Consider the following 16,456-nt stretch of genomic DNA (forward strand, 5'->3'; position numbering starts at 1 on the left):
TATTTGGAGATGAGGGTGACAGGCTACGTAGAAGTAAAATGTTGAGTTCTCTATAGGTGTTTTGGATGATACCCATTGTACAGGAATGGATGGCTGCAAAACAATATAATTTTCGGAAGCCCGCGTACTCCCTTCTTTTACCATGGATGCTAGATTAGCTATCCAATCCTCATGCGCAAATCCCCAACGCAGTCCACAGCTCCCAGATCCTCCTCACATTTTTTTTAGCAGCTTCATTCACATTCATTTGCCTTCTGTGTTATGTTTCGAAGCTTTGGGAGAGGAAGGGTCAACTGAGGGCTGAGCTGAAGGTCCAGTCTGGCCCAGCTACCTCGGGAGATATGTATACGTGTGTGTCTGTGTGTGTGTGTTATCATCATAATATATATATGTTTACTTACGCTAATCTCTCGCCCACAGACTCGGACAATAAGACCAACATCCTGACTGCCGGGTTTGTGAACGTGACCACCAGTCACCTGACCGCCTCTAGTGTGCTCGACCTTGAATTCGGTACGTCACACACACACACACACACACACACACACACACACACACACACGCGCGCGCGCGCGCGCGCGCATAATATGACCCCCTGAACACAGTTTGAACTACACAAAGCCTTAGCATCACTAAGAATCAAATGGTAACATCTCGAGCTCCCTATTTCTAAAACCATATAGAGAATTCATCCACACGATTGATCCTTTTTCTGTACAAGCACGTCATAGAGGACCTGCGTCGTGACTGTGGCGCACTGACCTGTCATACAGACCTTTATCACTGCAGGTACAAAGGAACTCAAAGAGCAACAGACCCCTTGGTCCTTTCGAGGCTGTTTGTGATAACACGGCTCATGCCGGATCCTCGTAGTTTCTCTATCCAAAGCTAAAAGGAGCAGAGGCATGTGGGATTGTATCTCTGTCGCGTCTGATGACTGTTGCGACTCTTCGTCACATACTCTGGCGTCTCTCCTGCAGGTGTGTGGTGGTGGTGGGGCACTGCAGTGGCCGGCGGCGTGGCCTCAGACGCCGTCCTCGTCAACCCTATGAATGGCGTGGCTGAAGCTGCCCACGAATTCGTCCCCGCCGGGGTCTACGCCCTCCTCCTTATGGGCAACCTCAACCAGACTTGCGAACGCGGTGAGAGTTGAGGGAGGGGAAGGGAGGAAGGTTGGAGGCGGGAAGGGGGAGGAAGAAGACAGGGGGAACATGACCAAGAGTGTAGGAAATAAAGGGAAGAGTACACGTAACTTTGGCATCACTGGACATGCAAATGTTCCAACTGAGACACTTTTCCTAATGGGTTGCCTCGAGCAGGTGTTTCGTCGATTGGGAGGTTGGTGTTCATGGCCTGAACATACCGATGGGGTTTAAGGTGTGCACGGGATAGAGTGAATTGGAGCGATGTGGTATACAAGGGGCGACGTGGTTGTCAATGGACTGAACTAGAGGGAAACAACGGAAGTATCTGTAGAGATGTGGTTTCAGGGCATTAACATACGACAGCTAGAGAATTTTGATATGAGCAAATGAGTAGAGGGATCGTACATATACATGAAGCTTTATGACAAGACTCATATTGACTCATATGTATTGACGTCCCTCCTCTAGAGACAGAGTTGATAACACCTCTGTCGTAGTTAACTCCCTGCCGTCCTGTCTCCCGCGCCAGATGGGGACACCTACAGAACGTGGGGCCTCTTGTCTTACGAGGCGGCCTACCTGCCCGACCACGTCCTGTGTGAGCTTTCCCTGAACGTGACAACTCCCCCACCCACTCCAGTCGGAGACACCAGCTCCTCCGTCAGCGCCACCATGACCTCCTCGAAACACACCACGCCTCTGGATGACCTCCCTACCTCCACAACGACAACAACCTCGACGACCACCACCCCCACCACCACTAAAGTACCCGTCACGGACGCTGGTGAGTGTATGCTGTTGTATATGTAAAGTGAATCAGTCTTTACGAAAAAAGAAAATGTGTCACAGATTTTCAAAACCCATAGCAAGGACTGTATTATAAGGTTCAGTTATCCTTGATATATTCCCATTGTACACACGTTCGCTTTCCATGCCTGGATAGCCAGGTATTCCTCAATGGTCGTCTAATTTTCCCCCATAGACTCAAAAGAATGTGAACTTGCAGACCATGAGGTAGGGCGTCGTGAGAGACGATAGTCACAATAGGCTTTTAAAGACACATACACAGTATTGTTGCGCCTCGACCTTACAACACTGACGGGTGTATTGAAGTCCAAGTCATCTTCTTCCTTGGAAATTGATTCTGATATATCGATACTGACTGAACTTATTCCAAACGTTTCTCTTGAGACTAAATCTCTTTCTTTCCAGTCAAGCGTTGAATCCCTATTTGTGTATAAGAGTTGAACACTCTTGGTGAAGCATTCCATACCATTTTACATTCCGTCACGCAGTCTTCCTTTTTTTCGTTAACGCGATTGAATTTTTACTTTCTCGTTGCAGGATGTTGCCAGGTGCAGCAGGTGAGCGAGGCATATGCCATCAGGTTATGTACATACCAGTCACACGTAGATGGCACCACAAGAAGACATTGACCTCAAAATTCCTGTCTGATGGGTTCAAAAATGGGTGTAACACAGTGTTTTGTTTTTTTTACGTAAATCATACCGTAGTTTTTGTGACTGATTATCCATCTGTCATGCTTATTTTCAAGAGGAAAAGGGCATTATTTTTATAGTGGTCATTGTGAAACATGTTTGAAGGCAAACTTTGGTTCTCCCTTCACAATAAGGAATAAGGTATGCACTCAAAGCACACACACACACACGCACACACACACACAGACACACCACGCACACACACACACACACACACACACACACACACACACACACACACACACACACACACACAAAGCTTAGTGTTTATATAGTTCTGAGACATTTTCGCACACTCTCTCTCTCTCTCTCTCTCTCTCTCTCTCTCTCTCTCTCTCTCTCTCTCTCTCTCTCTCTCTCTCTCTCTATCTATCTATCTATCTATCTATCTTATGCAAGGCTGTGACATATCCCCCGTGGCAGAGCGGAGGCTGGCTGTGTCCGGGTCAGCAAGAGAAGGTGCCTTGCCCTCCTGGCTACAATGGCTGGATGATCCTCACGTGTGACGGTGGCGGCAACGGGCCGCGTGACGGTGACGGGCCGCGTCTTGAGGTCAATCGTGACGGTTGTCTTGCCCACTGGATCGACGACGCGGATTCTATGGTAAGAACAACCCACAGGTTGGGGAGAGAGAGAGAGAGAGAGAGAGAGAGAGAGAGAGAGAGAGAGAGAGAGAGAGAGAGAGAGAGAGACAGACAGACAGACAGACAGACAGACAGACAGAGAGACGAAAAGGGAGTGTGGTAAAGACAGGAAGGGAGAGTGAGAAAGACGTTGAGAGAAAAGGGAGGAAGGCCGTGAGAATGTCAGGGAGGGAGAGTGGTTAGGAAAGGCAAGGAAAGAGAGGGTGAAAAAGACCGGAAGAACACAGGGTGGAAGAATGTGAGGAAGACAAGAGGGAGAGGGTGAGGAAGACAGGGAGGAAGGGTGAGAAAGACGGGAAGGGAGGGTGTGAAAGACTCGGAAAGGGAGCTGAGAGGAACAGACAAAGGAATACGGCCAGAACATATTGACAGGATCGTGAAAATTCAGTGTATTTCTGCACCCGTCTTTGAATTTCACATGGATCGCATCGTCTTTGTATTGTTTTTCTTTTGGCAGTTTCCTTGTATTATATGTCTCTGGGTAAAATTACATTGCCAGGAAAAGATCGCAAACCCTTCAACTGGGCCAGTGGGGTGTAGTGATGATGGTGTCATTCGGGAATATCATCGTTGGTTAAGAGACGAATAGTGTCGAGTGTGTAGTGAAGATAAGGGTGTAGTGAAGAAGGCCTTTGACTTGACCCACATAACTGATCAATTTCGTATCATATACAGACAATAAGTTTACTACGTCTGGTATCATACAGACAGTAAGTTTACTACGTCTGGTATCATACAGACAGTAAGTTTACTAAGCTTGGTATCATACAGACAGTAAGTTTACTAAGCTTGGTATCATACAGACAGTAAGTTTACTAAGCTTGGTATCATACAGACAGTAAGTTTACTAAGCTTGGTATCATACAGACAGCAAGTTTACTAAGCTTGGTATCATACAGACAGTAAGTTTACTAAGCTTGGTATCATACAGACAGTAAGTATACTATGTATAGTAGCATACAGCCAGTGAATTTATTGAGCCTGATATCATACCAATATTAACTACCTCCGAATGAGGTCACGACCTCCAGACAAGGTCAGCAATTGCACCCTTTCAATACGTGACCTCCATCAGGGCAGCAGTCATCATGTAAATGTTCCCAAAAACTTTAATTAAAAAAAAAAAACACACACAGGAAATGTGTTCAGTCCACCAGCCACATTCCAGGGGTGTAAATGAAAACAGAAAATGTGTATATTTCTATATTACATTTAGTTTTTCAATGTAGGCAAATGGTACGTGTGTATGTGTGTGTGTGTGTGTGTGTAGTTACCTGTTTGTATTGTATGGGAATTGAGGGACTTACACGTGTATGTGTGTGTGTGTGTGTGTGTATAATTACCTGTTTGTATTGTATGGGGGTTGAGGGACTTACACGTGTGTGTGTGTGTGTGTGTGTGTGTGTGTGTGTGTGTGTGTGTAGTTGTTTATATTGTATGGGGGTTGAATGACTTACACGTGTGTGTGTGTGTGTGTGTGTATAGTTATCTGTGTGTATTCTATGGGAGTTGAGGGACTTACACGTGTGTGTGTGTGTGCACGACACCCTCAGTACCCCGTCATATAAGCGCCTTAACCCCCAGTCTGCCTCACCAGGTGGACTCGGGCAACTACTCTGCCGGGTCGATCGTGGAGCAGGTGAGGAACCACACAGACCAAGACCTGCCGCTGACCCACACCGACCTCACCACCCTGCTGGGGGTCCTCACCAACCTCACCACCCTCCTCCAGTACCAGGTCCGTGCCTCCATCCTCTCTCTCTCTCTCTCTCTCTCTCTCTCTCTCTCTCTCTCTCTCTCTCTCTCTCTCTCTCTCTCTCTCTCTCTCTCTCTCTCTCTCTCTCTCTCTCTCTCTTTCCTTATATATAAGACAACAATATCCTTTTAAGTCATAGTGGAATTTTGAATGAAATTAGGAGACTTAGATGGGCAATTATTTACTCATTCTGTGGTGTGTATACTCGATGGTTCCCAAATGTTCAGATGGTCAGCCTAACGTGGGCGTATCACCGCAAGCGTTGACGTGGGCGTGGGCGTCACCACAAGCTTGGGCGTGGGCGTCACCACAAGCTTGGGCGTAGGCGTGGGCGTCCTGCAAGGAGTGATCCTTTACCCGACAGTGTTTCTTTGGTTTATAACGAGATAGACAGAGTGGTAGACGGTGAGTGACGAGAGATGGCAGAAGAGACAGATTACCAAAACCATCAGCTGAGTTAATAGAGATAATATAGACTGGTCAGAGACCTAGAAAAAAAATCCAAACAAACCGAATTATAAATAACTAATGTGACTGATAAAAATAAAAATATATACTCAAGAGATAGATGGTCAATTAACGTAAAGAGAAAGACAGTTTAGGAGGAAATTGTGTGTATAAACAAAGTTTTCATCAAAGAGTTAGAAGATCGAGACAAAGTCAACAACCACCCCATAAGTTCCTCTCCTTCTACAGGAGCCACACTTCCTGTAGCAGTATTGAACGCTTGCGACCCTAAGAAGTCATTAAGACTGCGGTCGCTGATGCAAATTAGCAAGCAACGTCCCTTCATTACCGACTCGCCAGTCCCTCATTAACCTCAATAAGTGAAAAACAAATGATTCTCATCTACTGACGGAGAGTGTGTGTGTGTCAACAAGTCTGTGCAGTTCATTTTCTGTACGGGGCAAAGGGGTTTTGCCGAAGGCGTAGAGGATGGGTGATCCTATCAGGAACGCCTGCCATAGGAATAAGTTGAGGGGGGAACAGAGGATCTGAATCCTTTTTTTTTGGGGGGACGTGGAATCCAACTCTCTCTCTCTCTCTCTCTCTCTCTCTCTCTCTCTCTCTCTCTCTCTCTCTCTCTCTCTCTCTCTCTCTCTCTCTCTCTCTCTCTCTCCTATGGATGGCTTCCAGCATGAGAAAGTAACCAGAGGTGATTGAAAAAACATCATGGGGTTTCCAGGATATGCTTCCTTCGTCAGGAGCGGCCGAGGTAGTTGTTACTAGTGTTCGTAACTGTGTTTCGTATTGTGACGAAAGATGTTCATCTCTCTGACTCTCGTAGCGTTCCATTCATCTGTCTCTCTAGGGATATTAAGCAGTTGTGGGCGGCGGGAGGTTTGGCCCACTGAGGAGGCAGTAGCATTTCGAGACACAACTCCTCCACATCGCTAACAAATGTAACATAGGTTTCAATGTGGTGTTCAGTGGTGAGACCCATGTATTTCTGTGATGTCTAGAGTTAGGAAACCCATATCTCTGTGTTATTCAGGTATGAGAAACACTGTCCATATGACACACCTGGTCCAGGATACACCCAGCTGATGATACACCTGGGCCAGGACACACCCAGCTGATGACACATCTATAACGTATATGTCACACACCTAACTCGAGGCACACCTGACCACAGAGAAGCAGGTCCATGACACACATGGCAACAGATAATCTGGTCCATGACACACTTGACCACAGAAAACCTGGCCCATGACACACCTGGCCACATTAAAGCTATTTCATGACGTACCTGATCCGTGACACATATGACTCATAGCATAACTGGTTCATGACACACCTGGCCGGTGACACACCTGCAGATCGTGGAGTTGGAGAATGCAGAGGATCGAGTGGTGACGGTTCAGAACTACACACATGACTTGGTCAGCACTGTGGGCAACATCCTGGCCGTCCCGGAAACCTGGGACTCCCTGGACAAGGTGAGTCCCCTCCGCCATTGGTCGCACTACACCTGTCCTCTCCACAGCTGTCATCTGTACATATATCCTCTTCATATATACATTCCTCGTACGTGATCTGTACCACACCTGTTCTTCACTACATCACATCTGCCTTCATTAATCCTGTCTCCTCAGGCTTGGATCCCACACACACACACACACACCCACATACACCTGTTTTTACACTGTTCTTTTCTCACACCTGTCCACTTTCCGCCCGTCTTCCTCTCTTCATGTGTCCTTGTACACCTGTCCTATTCACACCTGTCGCCCCCAGAACAAGTCTTTCCACCCCAAAATATTTTCACACCTTCCTTCAAACATCTTCAGCTTCCTTCATGCTCCCTCCCCCATACATCTTCAGCCTCCCTCACCCTCCCTCCCTACCAGCCCCATCATTCGATGCCTTCTCCTCCTCCACTACCTTATCAAGCATATGTGCCTAACTACACCAGATACCTTATCTCTCAGTACTTTAAGATTACAATAGGTTTGTCCTAGGGGGGAAACCTGCCACATCCCCTCTCCCATCTTCTCTCACTTTCTCACACATTCACTCACTCGCAGGAGGATGCAGGTCAGCTGGGGCCACTGTTGCTGTCTGACCTGGAGACTACGGGCTTCATCCTGGCCCAGCAGGTCGTCCGGGGCCACCTGACCTTCCTGGATCCCCAGGTCAACATGACAGTGCTCTCCATGCCCAGGTCAGTTCCTAGCCACACCACGTCAAGTACAGCTTTATATCATGTCCTCGGTCTATGGCTCTGAGGTGCTCACTAAGTCGAAAAGCCATTCATCTCTCGGGCTAAAGACGGCCATTTTTGTCTGCTTCTTAAGGATTCGTCATATCATTACAAAGGTTTTCCACCATAATTCAGAGATTTATACACTATACCTACTTCAGTAGCTTGCGTGGCATAATTCTGTATTTTTTCCAAAAGAACTCATTATTTCCCTAATGATGATATCCAGCGCAGGGTGAGAGATATTGCAACAGTCGGAAAGACAATTGAATTTGATGATATACACCACATTGCGAGGCAGTCGACGTGAGGTACAAGTGCTGATGAATGAATAACATTCAACCAGACGAATCAATTGGTTCGTGAAGTTGATTATTATACCTCGGTGTGCCCAATGGAATGAAACGCATCCAAATATAGCACCAAAGTTGGATTAGCGGAAAGGAATATGCGAGTTCAGCTCTCCAGTTACAGTTCAGAACTCCGTATATCTGTAATTATCTACCTTTCTGACGCAAGTGTTTCAGTCTGCTTCGTCGGCCGGCACTGAATCTACAGAGCTTTCGAAGCCTGGATCATTTTGGGCTTCGAAGCTTCGATCATTTATGGCTGCTTTCCTTAGCGGGATATTATAATCCACACAAACCCTCTTCCATTATATAACTTCCACACCCTCTGCAGTGCTCCATTATAATAAGATTATCGGGAAATGGACAAATTTATGATGGGTGAACGAATATAAAGATATCAGATTTCCAATAAAAGGGAGAGAGAGAAAGTGGGAAGAAGAAGGAAAATGATTGTTCACCCATTTTTCCTAGGTTTTGATATGCTTTATCGACAGTACACTTTGTTTTGTCAATAACGAAAGTGCTATGTGATATATGCACTCATTATGTAAATCAGAATTATTTAGGGATTGCTGAACAATACTTGTTGATTTTTCGCATTGTGTAATCTAAAATACAGTCACTAACGCCCAGTCCCTGAACCTTTTGTGCATTCTGTATCCTGTTTTGCGCCACCGTCCACAGGGTCGGTTGGAGCGCGCGATGAAGTCGTCGCTCTTGCGGCAGAAAATAGAATCATAAATCATAACATCTTCCGCTCAGCTGAGGCGGGGCATCCCACATACTTCTGCTGCGCCCGTCCCTCACAAGAAAGCTTCCGAAAGTATTCGTTACAGATCTGTTTGTGTGAGTTGATTGTGACTTCCACAACCTGGGTTGTGTCTTTGATCAGATTGTTACAGTCGAGGAATTCCTCCGCAGGAGTGAGGTGGCCGACTCCGAGCTCTTCTTCCCCGGGTCAGAGTCCTCCACGTTCCTCCACTTGCCGGAAGGCTTCCAGGAACTCCTACCGGAGGGGGAGCAACAGGCTAGGCTGGTGGGTCTCCTGGTGGAGCGGGAGGCAGCCTCCAGGGCCCTACCAGCCCTTCTCAGCAGGTTAGTGGAAGTGTAGAGAGCCCCACTGGTATGCCAAGAGTCTTTGCTTGATTTCACCTTAAAACATGCTCAGATTTCTCCGACTGGTGCAAAGCTTGCGACGCTCCAGACATCATGTAACCTGGCATGGCCAAGACTCTTGGTTTTGTCTACCACATCCCGTCAGCCAACATGTGATGGTGTTCCCCCTATCAGCTGGACTGTGACCTGTGGTGTGACACGCTCCCTTGGTTGTGCCCTGTTCTGATTGACTCTGTTGTGACATAATCTGTAAAACTTCCCCTCCCCTCTCCACTGTGTGACCAGCAGTGTGACAAGCCCCTCATTGTGTGACCTCTTCCTCAGTAACGGAGTTGTGACCCGTAGTGTGACCTGATCCCCAAGGTGTGACCCACTGGTTGAACATGGGATGCTGAATATACCACGTGACAGACTTTTTTAAGATATTCAGGAAACTTGTACATCATAAGACATTGGAAAAGTTTGACAATAAGGCGGAGTTAAGGCCGCGTCATCTCGGCTGGTCTTACTGTATCTCCTTTTGTAAATTTGCATCTCTGAGAAAGTCTCTCTCATCTTCTGGTGTCCTCGTGGATCAAGCAGTCTCGGAAAAAGTCGTGTGTCCCACAAATTTTGATGTGGTTTCGGGGGTGCTGTATACACTAGCATGGGTGAAGACAGCAAATAATATTTACTTCTTTCATGAGTTCAGTGCATTGCTATTCTCAGTAACTATTGCATTTAGAGTATGAAGAGGCTTATATGTGCATCATCCAGTCACTTGAACGGAGAAGGAGCTACGCTGTGCCATTTCTGAACACAGGAATGACTTGGTACAAATTGGCATCCATTGAATACAAGACATATAAAAAAAAACTGAGGATCTCCTCTGTAGAGTGTGAGAACCTACAAACTATAATATCTTCTGATCGAGAGACTACAAGCATTGTCAGTACCCAGGTCCGACGAGATATGCACGGGCCAATTTGGAATTTTGTTGACTCGAAATAGTCGATATGTGAAACATTATCTCGCACAACTTCGTCCACGTTTTACCTTAACTTAATTACCAAGAACGCAATAAACCTCACTAAACCTAACCTTGACCTATCTTGCCTAGAAATATCCATAGCTCCAAACAACGATAAATTAAACTGCAAAGTTGCGTACCTACCTACTTTATCAGACTAATTTTTGGAGATAAACAATGCCCTTGTGTTTGTATAAGGATTGTGTGTTACCAAGTTGTTGTTACTGTTACACTGAACGTGGAAAGTTGATATATATGTATGTTGAATACAAATTAATGCAGATTCACTCTTTATGCATCTTTAAAGTCGAGTACGTTGAAATTTTCCGAGCGCGTACCTCCCGGCCTCCTAGTGTTTACTGCCCACTTCAGTTTCAAAAGCGTCCACTTGAATGCGCTATTGCCAAAGTTAGGAAGTAAAAGTTGAGCTTGAACTAAACTAAATCGTGAGTGACGCATCACTGAAAACGTACTTGATGAGTAAATATTGTGTGAACATAAAGCATCGAGAGTTTGTTAAATTTGATCGCTGTTTTTATAATTGTATATAAGATTTCCAAGTTTCGTAAGCACATTATCTTTTGAGTGTTCAGTTTTTCACTTCGTATGAAGATGTCTCAGGTAATTGTTTCATGTTTCATTCATACAAGTAATGGTAAATAAGTTAGATATATTTTAAATGACAATTTCTCCTTCATGCTCAATCTCCAGTTACCTTAACTTTGATGAAATAATTCATACTTTAAACATAGACCGAATCAAGGTAAGAAAAAAAAATATTCTCTTCAATCATTTTTATTTTGAGGAAATCACATCTGCCATATTTGTAATCGGTAACTTATTCACAGCAAAGCAGTTCAATCTCAGTAAAGCAAACAAGCGTTCGGCCTCAAAGACCTTTTGCACATACATGATAAAACACCAGCAAAATAATAATGAACATACAAGCAAGGAAAGGAACGGAAGGAACATGAGAGAAATGCAATGGTTAACACACCGCGGGTCGGAATCGAAGCCTAGTGGGTCGAAGCGTAGTCAAAATGTTTGGCTACCTCGACCACACGGAGGTTAAAAGAAATATCCAGCGGCCGTCAAGTGTTTTCTCGTTTCGTCCCAGCCTCATCTCGGTAGAGGAGTAGCACGGACTTTAATCTACCGCAGCTCCGGTGGTGTAACATGTCTGTCGATGGACAGACAGATACATATACTCTGAGCTTCGATTATAGTGAATACAAGATTAACAAATCTAGGTTAGTAAAGAAAAGGGCGTCGTAATGATGAGTGTGGTATTAGTGTCCATAAATGGATTCATGTTTAACGCATTCGTTTTCATTATTTTTCCTACAGCAGATACTGTGACCTTAGGACAGTTTGATGACAATACCTTTGTTGCTATACTCAGGGACGAATTATGTTCTCGAATTGGTGATCGTGTTTTATTCACAGGTTCACACTCGCTAGTACAAGGAGTTTTCTTAAAGGTGTTTTTGGTTTAACAGTTTAGGGAATTTTGGTAATCATCCTCAAGGTTTGGTGAATGAATGGCACACCGCAGGGTTGTTCCATCGTAGAGCTGTTGTTATTCATGGTTTAAGAGGTTTAAGGCATCCGTCTCGAGGTGTACCAGCCACATTCAAAGTCTGTATGAGTCTTTACAATTTTGCAGGATGATTCATATTATGTACGCCTGGTTTATATGATCATACATGAAGGTTTAGATCATCTTAATTCAAGACATGATAACCCACGGTTGTTGTATGTTCTCTTAACGAAGTTATTTGGTGTATGTGTTATGATGAATTTAAGTGACCAGACTCGCGCGTTAAAGTAATAGTATTTCAGGTTCATATTATGTATAGAGCTAAGGTAATCATACTTAAGGCTTACGTTATCATACTTAAGGCTTCAGTAATCATACTTATGGCTTATGTAATCATACTTAAAGGTACACGAAACCACACTTGGTCATTTTTCTGTGGCGGGAAATCCTCATCATCTTCGTACGTTTCCCGTACCCTAATGTCGTGTTTCCTGCATCCTTGTGTGTCACGTCTCCCGCATCTTTGTGTTGTGTCTTCCGCATCCTTGAGTTGTGTTTCACGCTCCTTGTATTGCAGGAACGTATTTCACGCCCCCCTTGTTTTGTAGAAACGTATCTTACGCCCCCTTGTGTTGCAGGAACGTATATCACCCCCCGCTTGTGTTGCAAGAACTTGTCTCACGCCCCCTTTTGTTGCAGGAATGTAACTTACGCCAGCTACAAGGAGGTGAACAGCCCCGTCGTGAGCATGAGTCTGCACAGATCAGGTCAGGCCGTCAGCTTCACCCCTCTTGGAGAAGGGGTCATCTTGCGCTTCCAGCACGACGTCAGGGAGAGTGGACCCGCCTTCAGGTGGGTCTTGGACGGTCTCTGTCAGTCCTAGGGAGGCCACAGGAGGAGAGGAGGAGGGGAAGGAAAGCCTCATTAGTTATGTTATTTAAGAGGCAGGACTTTCGTTAGTCTCCATAATTTTTAAAGTTGGTGTTAGGGAGGCGTCTGATCGTCTTCGTCAGTCTTAAACAAGGTCTCTCTCTCAGTCTTCAGACAAGTTTATCTTTTTTCCTACGTGTCTTCAGGGAAGTCTGGGGCAACCTTTCAGATGGACGTCTCTTAATCCTTTCAATTAGGTCCTTCTGTGCCATTTATCAGGGAGATGCTCCTCACCCTCCAGGCAGATCATCCTAATTTTATCCTCGGTCTTCAAGTAGTTATAAATGTCTCTACAAATAGGTTTTTATTAATAATTATTTACCTCTTTCTTTGTAGTCTAGTTTTCAGTCCCGAGTTCGTTCCCTGCCAGCCTTTAGAATGGTCTCTTGAGAAGTACTGTCAGAGTTTTCTATTTTGCAGTCTTCATGATGGTCTTTATTAGCTTCCAGGTCAGATGGTCTCTGTCAGCAGTCTTCAGAAGGTCTACGTCGGCTTTCAGATGGTGTTGGTCAATACTGATACGAAATACTTGGCCATTATCTTTGTACTACCCAAACTGTTTCATTAAATTGCCTGAAAATATACTAGAGGATATTTGAACAGACATACAAACGTGTATCTATCAGCAAACTGTAAGTTACATATAAGTCTTACGTATTTCATATGGTAGGTAAATGAGTAATCGTTGATAAGCAGTGACTAGTTAGAAAATGACAACAAGCAGTCACTTAAAACGTCAGTAGGAGGAAGCGAGGACCTTAAAACGGAGTGATGCGTCTTAAACTGATCCACGCAGACACTGCCATTTACACCATCGTTGTCTCCCGCTTGTGGCGACAGGCAGTGTGTGCATGCCTCCGACAGACGGACATTCCTGTGTAAGTTCCGGGTATGTCTGGCAGCGATAAGTGTGGTGGAAAGGAGAGCCGACACCTCTCAGCACCTGCAGTAACGGGGTCGTCTTGAGTTATGTAGATGTGTAACAAGCCAAACGAGATCACATTATGGCTCGCTCTGCAGTGCCGTATCGCTTCCACCCCGCAGTGAAAAAGAGGACGAAGCAGTGAATTTACACGAGGGGTCTGAACACAGCAGATATGATATACTTTAAACGTAGATTTTTGTGTTTGATATGTTGAAAATGATGGGCGACGTGATGATGTGTTTTTACCTGTCTCCTCCAGGGACTTTTATCGGGATCCCAGACCAGGAGAGGTGGCTACTCCCGTCCCGGGCACCGCCAACTGCGTCTTTTGGGACAGTGCTTACAGGTACTGACAACACTAATTCACTGCCTCCAATTGCTGGCAACTGTAGCACGTACTGACACCTGTTGTTAGGGTATCAGCTGTATATGATCGAGGTGTCAGGGGTTAGAGCTTTGTGGAGTGAGAGGGGAGGGAGAGTCGTGTGCACGTTTGGGAGTGTGGTGAGAGAGATGAGAGGGGGGGAGTCGTGTACACGTTTGGGAGTATGGTGAGGGACACTATTGGGAAGACAGGCAAGACCACATCTCTAAAATATAACTGTCTGATGATCAAATAGGGGAAGCGAGAGAAATTAAGAACACACACACACACACACACACACACACACACACACACACACACACACACACGCACACACACACATATCATTTCGGAGAGATGATACCCCACGTCAGACATTATGAAGGTAAGACTCGAGGAACAGTGGTGAAGGTCTAGGAATATGCCGTGAATGGAGATAGCGGGGCGGGATGACGACCACCACAGGTGGAGGTCTAGTGTGAGGCCACATTGGACTGCCATACACGCCCTGGGAAGGATACAAACTTTAAACCTTAAATGATCGATATACTTAGGCGAAAGGCTGTGTGGTGAATGGTGAACAGAATGAAAGTGGTATAGACAGTTCTGTGGGTGATGGATGAAGGAAGGATGTGAGTATGTAGGGAGGATGGGAAGAGGCTGTGAGGGAGTTAGACAGCCCTGGTTTATGGCTAAAGATACGCATAGGTTAAGAGGCAAGTCACATGTTTCTGTATTCATGTACTACGTCACCTGATTTCGAATGACGATATGATCGAGCATAATGCAATGTGCCTTCCACCCCACAGCCTTACATTGCATCATCATGACTGTAGTTCTTACCTCCCTGACCTCTACGTTCCCCTCCCCTGGCAGCGGGTGGGCGCCGGATGGGTGTGAGGTACTCAACACGACCCTCGGGGAGACCTTCTGCCGCTGCTGGCATCTCACCATGATCGCCATCATCACCGACATCCACAAGCACGTTGTGAGTCCTTAACCCCGGCTGTTGGCAGGGGGTTCGAAGCGTCTTCCGCGCGTCTAAGAACGTTTCTAAACCCCCTCCACTGGCGGGATTCGAACACTTACTCTAGTTATGAGAGAGAGAGAGAGAGAGAGAGGCGCTACCACAAAGCCACCGAGCCGAATCTGCCGTTTTTTGCCTTAAAGCACTTGGTGGTGTAGTACTGGGTCGTCCTTCTATTCCTCTCTCTCTTTCTCTGGTGTAGGAAGTTAAAGACTGTGATTCTGCGAGTTCATACAAGTTTTGAGTACACCTTGAGTGTTTTGAAATACGATTGGTAGCTCCTGTATCTTGAGTGTATAAGTGTTGCTAGTATGTCTCGGGTGTCGAGAGTGTATTTGGTGAGTTGAGTACATCTGGTGTAACTCAGTTTCTAAAGTGTAGTACGAAGTTTTGGATTTTTGCTTGTGAGGATGAAGTCTTTGGGTGTCTCGTGAGCACAAGTATGGTGTAAATAGGCAGTGCTAGCAATATACCCGGAATGCTGTAAAGACAGATACAAAGGAGTGCAAGCAGTAAACAGATCACTCGATGCTTTTTCGCGAATTTTTAGGTAACAGAAATACCTGGGCAGTTTAAAATCAACAGACATAAGTAAAGCCAGTCGTGAACCTCCACGTATATATATATATATATATATATATATATATATATATATATATATATATATATATATATATATATATATACTTGCTGGGCCTTTTTTCTAACGTATTTATGGTGTTATCTCTATGTATGGTGTACCTGTACATCACCATGATATATGGAGTTCATGTAATCCATCAGACCAGTAATATTACTACGAGGGATCATGTGATGTGTCTGGTAACGATGGTTCTCCTCAGGGTCGCGACCCCACATTGGACACACTGGGCACTGTCCTCACCTCCGCCTCCTGCGTGTCGCTCGTCATCGCCTTCTGCATCTTCCACTTCTGCAAGTGAGTACATCAGTCACGTCACCAGCAGGAAGTAACGTAACACAGGGGTTACAAGTGAGTAACGTAGTATTACTCACACACACACACTCATACTGTCCAATAGGAAGACATACATCTTCCTCCATATGTCTTTCTCACTCTTTCTTTATCCACCCCCTCCTTCCTACCTCCTCTCCAGACATGAGGGAGTGCTCAGAGGATGCGGAGCTCAGCAGCCGACGTCGTGGGATGCTGAGGAGGAGGAGGGTGGGTTAGTCTCTGTGGTCCTTAGTGCTGACTGTGCTGACAGTGAGTGGTGGACTCAGGCAGCAGTTGTGGAGTGATGTTTCCCCACACACGTATCTCCCAGTTCCTTGAGTCTTGGCCTCTCTATGGGAACACTATTAAGTGTTTAGCTCCTCTTGATGATTTGCCTCTCTCAGAGACCCAGATGTACAGTAACGTTTGAACCGTATCTGTTCTTATCGATATCTCTGTAATCAATATTACAGTTTCTATTTCGTGGGTGGA

The 16,456-nt window shown here is 45.5% G+C and overlaps 1 protein-coding gene across 1 annotated transcript in view; it reads left to right on the forward strand.

Moving 5' to 3' along the window:
- Positions 1–16,456, forward strand: part of LOC139746451 (uncharacterized) — a 43,924-nt gene that overhangs the window by 11,512 nt on the left and 15,956 nt on the right. Inside the window, exons 3-15 of the mRNA XM_071657701.1 lie at positions 421–513; positions 981–1,142; positions 1,675–1,929; positions 2,490–2,509; positions 3,044–3,247; positions 4,886–5,026; positions 6,865–6,984; positions 7,573–7,709; positions 9,020–9,193; positions 12,463–12,615; positions 13,878–13,964; positions 14,859–14,970; positions 15,852–15,946. Of these exons, the coding sequence (XP_071513802.1) occupies positions 421–513; positions 981–1,142; positions 1,675–1,929; positions 2,490–2,509; positions 3,044–3,247; positions 4,886–5,026; positions 6,865–6,984; positions 7,573–7,709; positions 9,020–9,193; positions 12,463–12,615; positions 13,878–13,964; positions 14,859–14,970; positions 15,852–15,946 (1,753 nt within the window). The remainder of the gene's footprint in view (positions 1–420; positions 514–980; positions 1,143–1,674; positions 1,930–2,489; positions 2,510–3,043; positions 3,248–4,885; positions 5,027–6,864; positions 6,985–7,572; positions 7,710–9,019; positions 9,194–12,462; positions 12,616–13,877; positions 13,965–14,858; positions 14,971–15,851; positions 15,947–16,456) is intronic.

This window comes from Panulirus ornatus, chromosome 65 (genome assembly GCF_036320965.1).
Source record: "Panulirus ornatus isolate Po-2019 chromosome 65, ASM3632096v1, whole genome shotgun sequence".
Classification (NCBI taxonomy): Eukaryota; Metazoa; Arthropoda; class Malacostraca; order Decapoda; family Palinuridae; genus Panulirus; species Panulirus ornatus.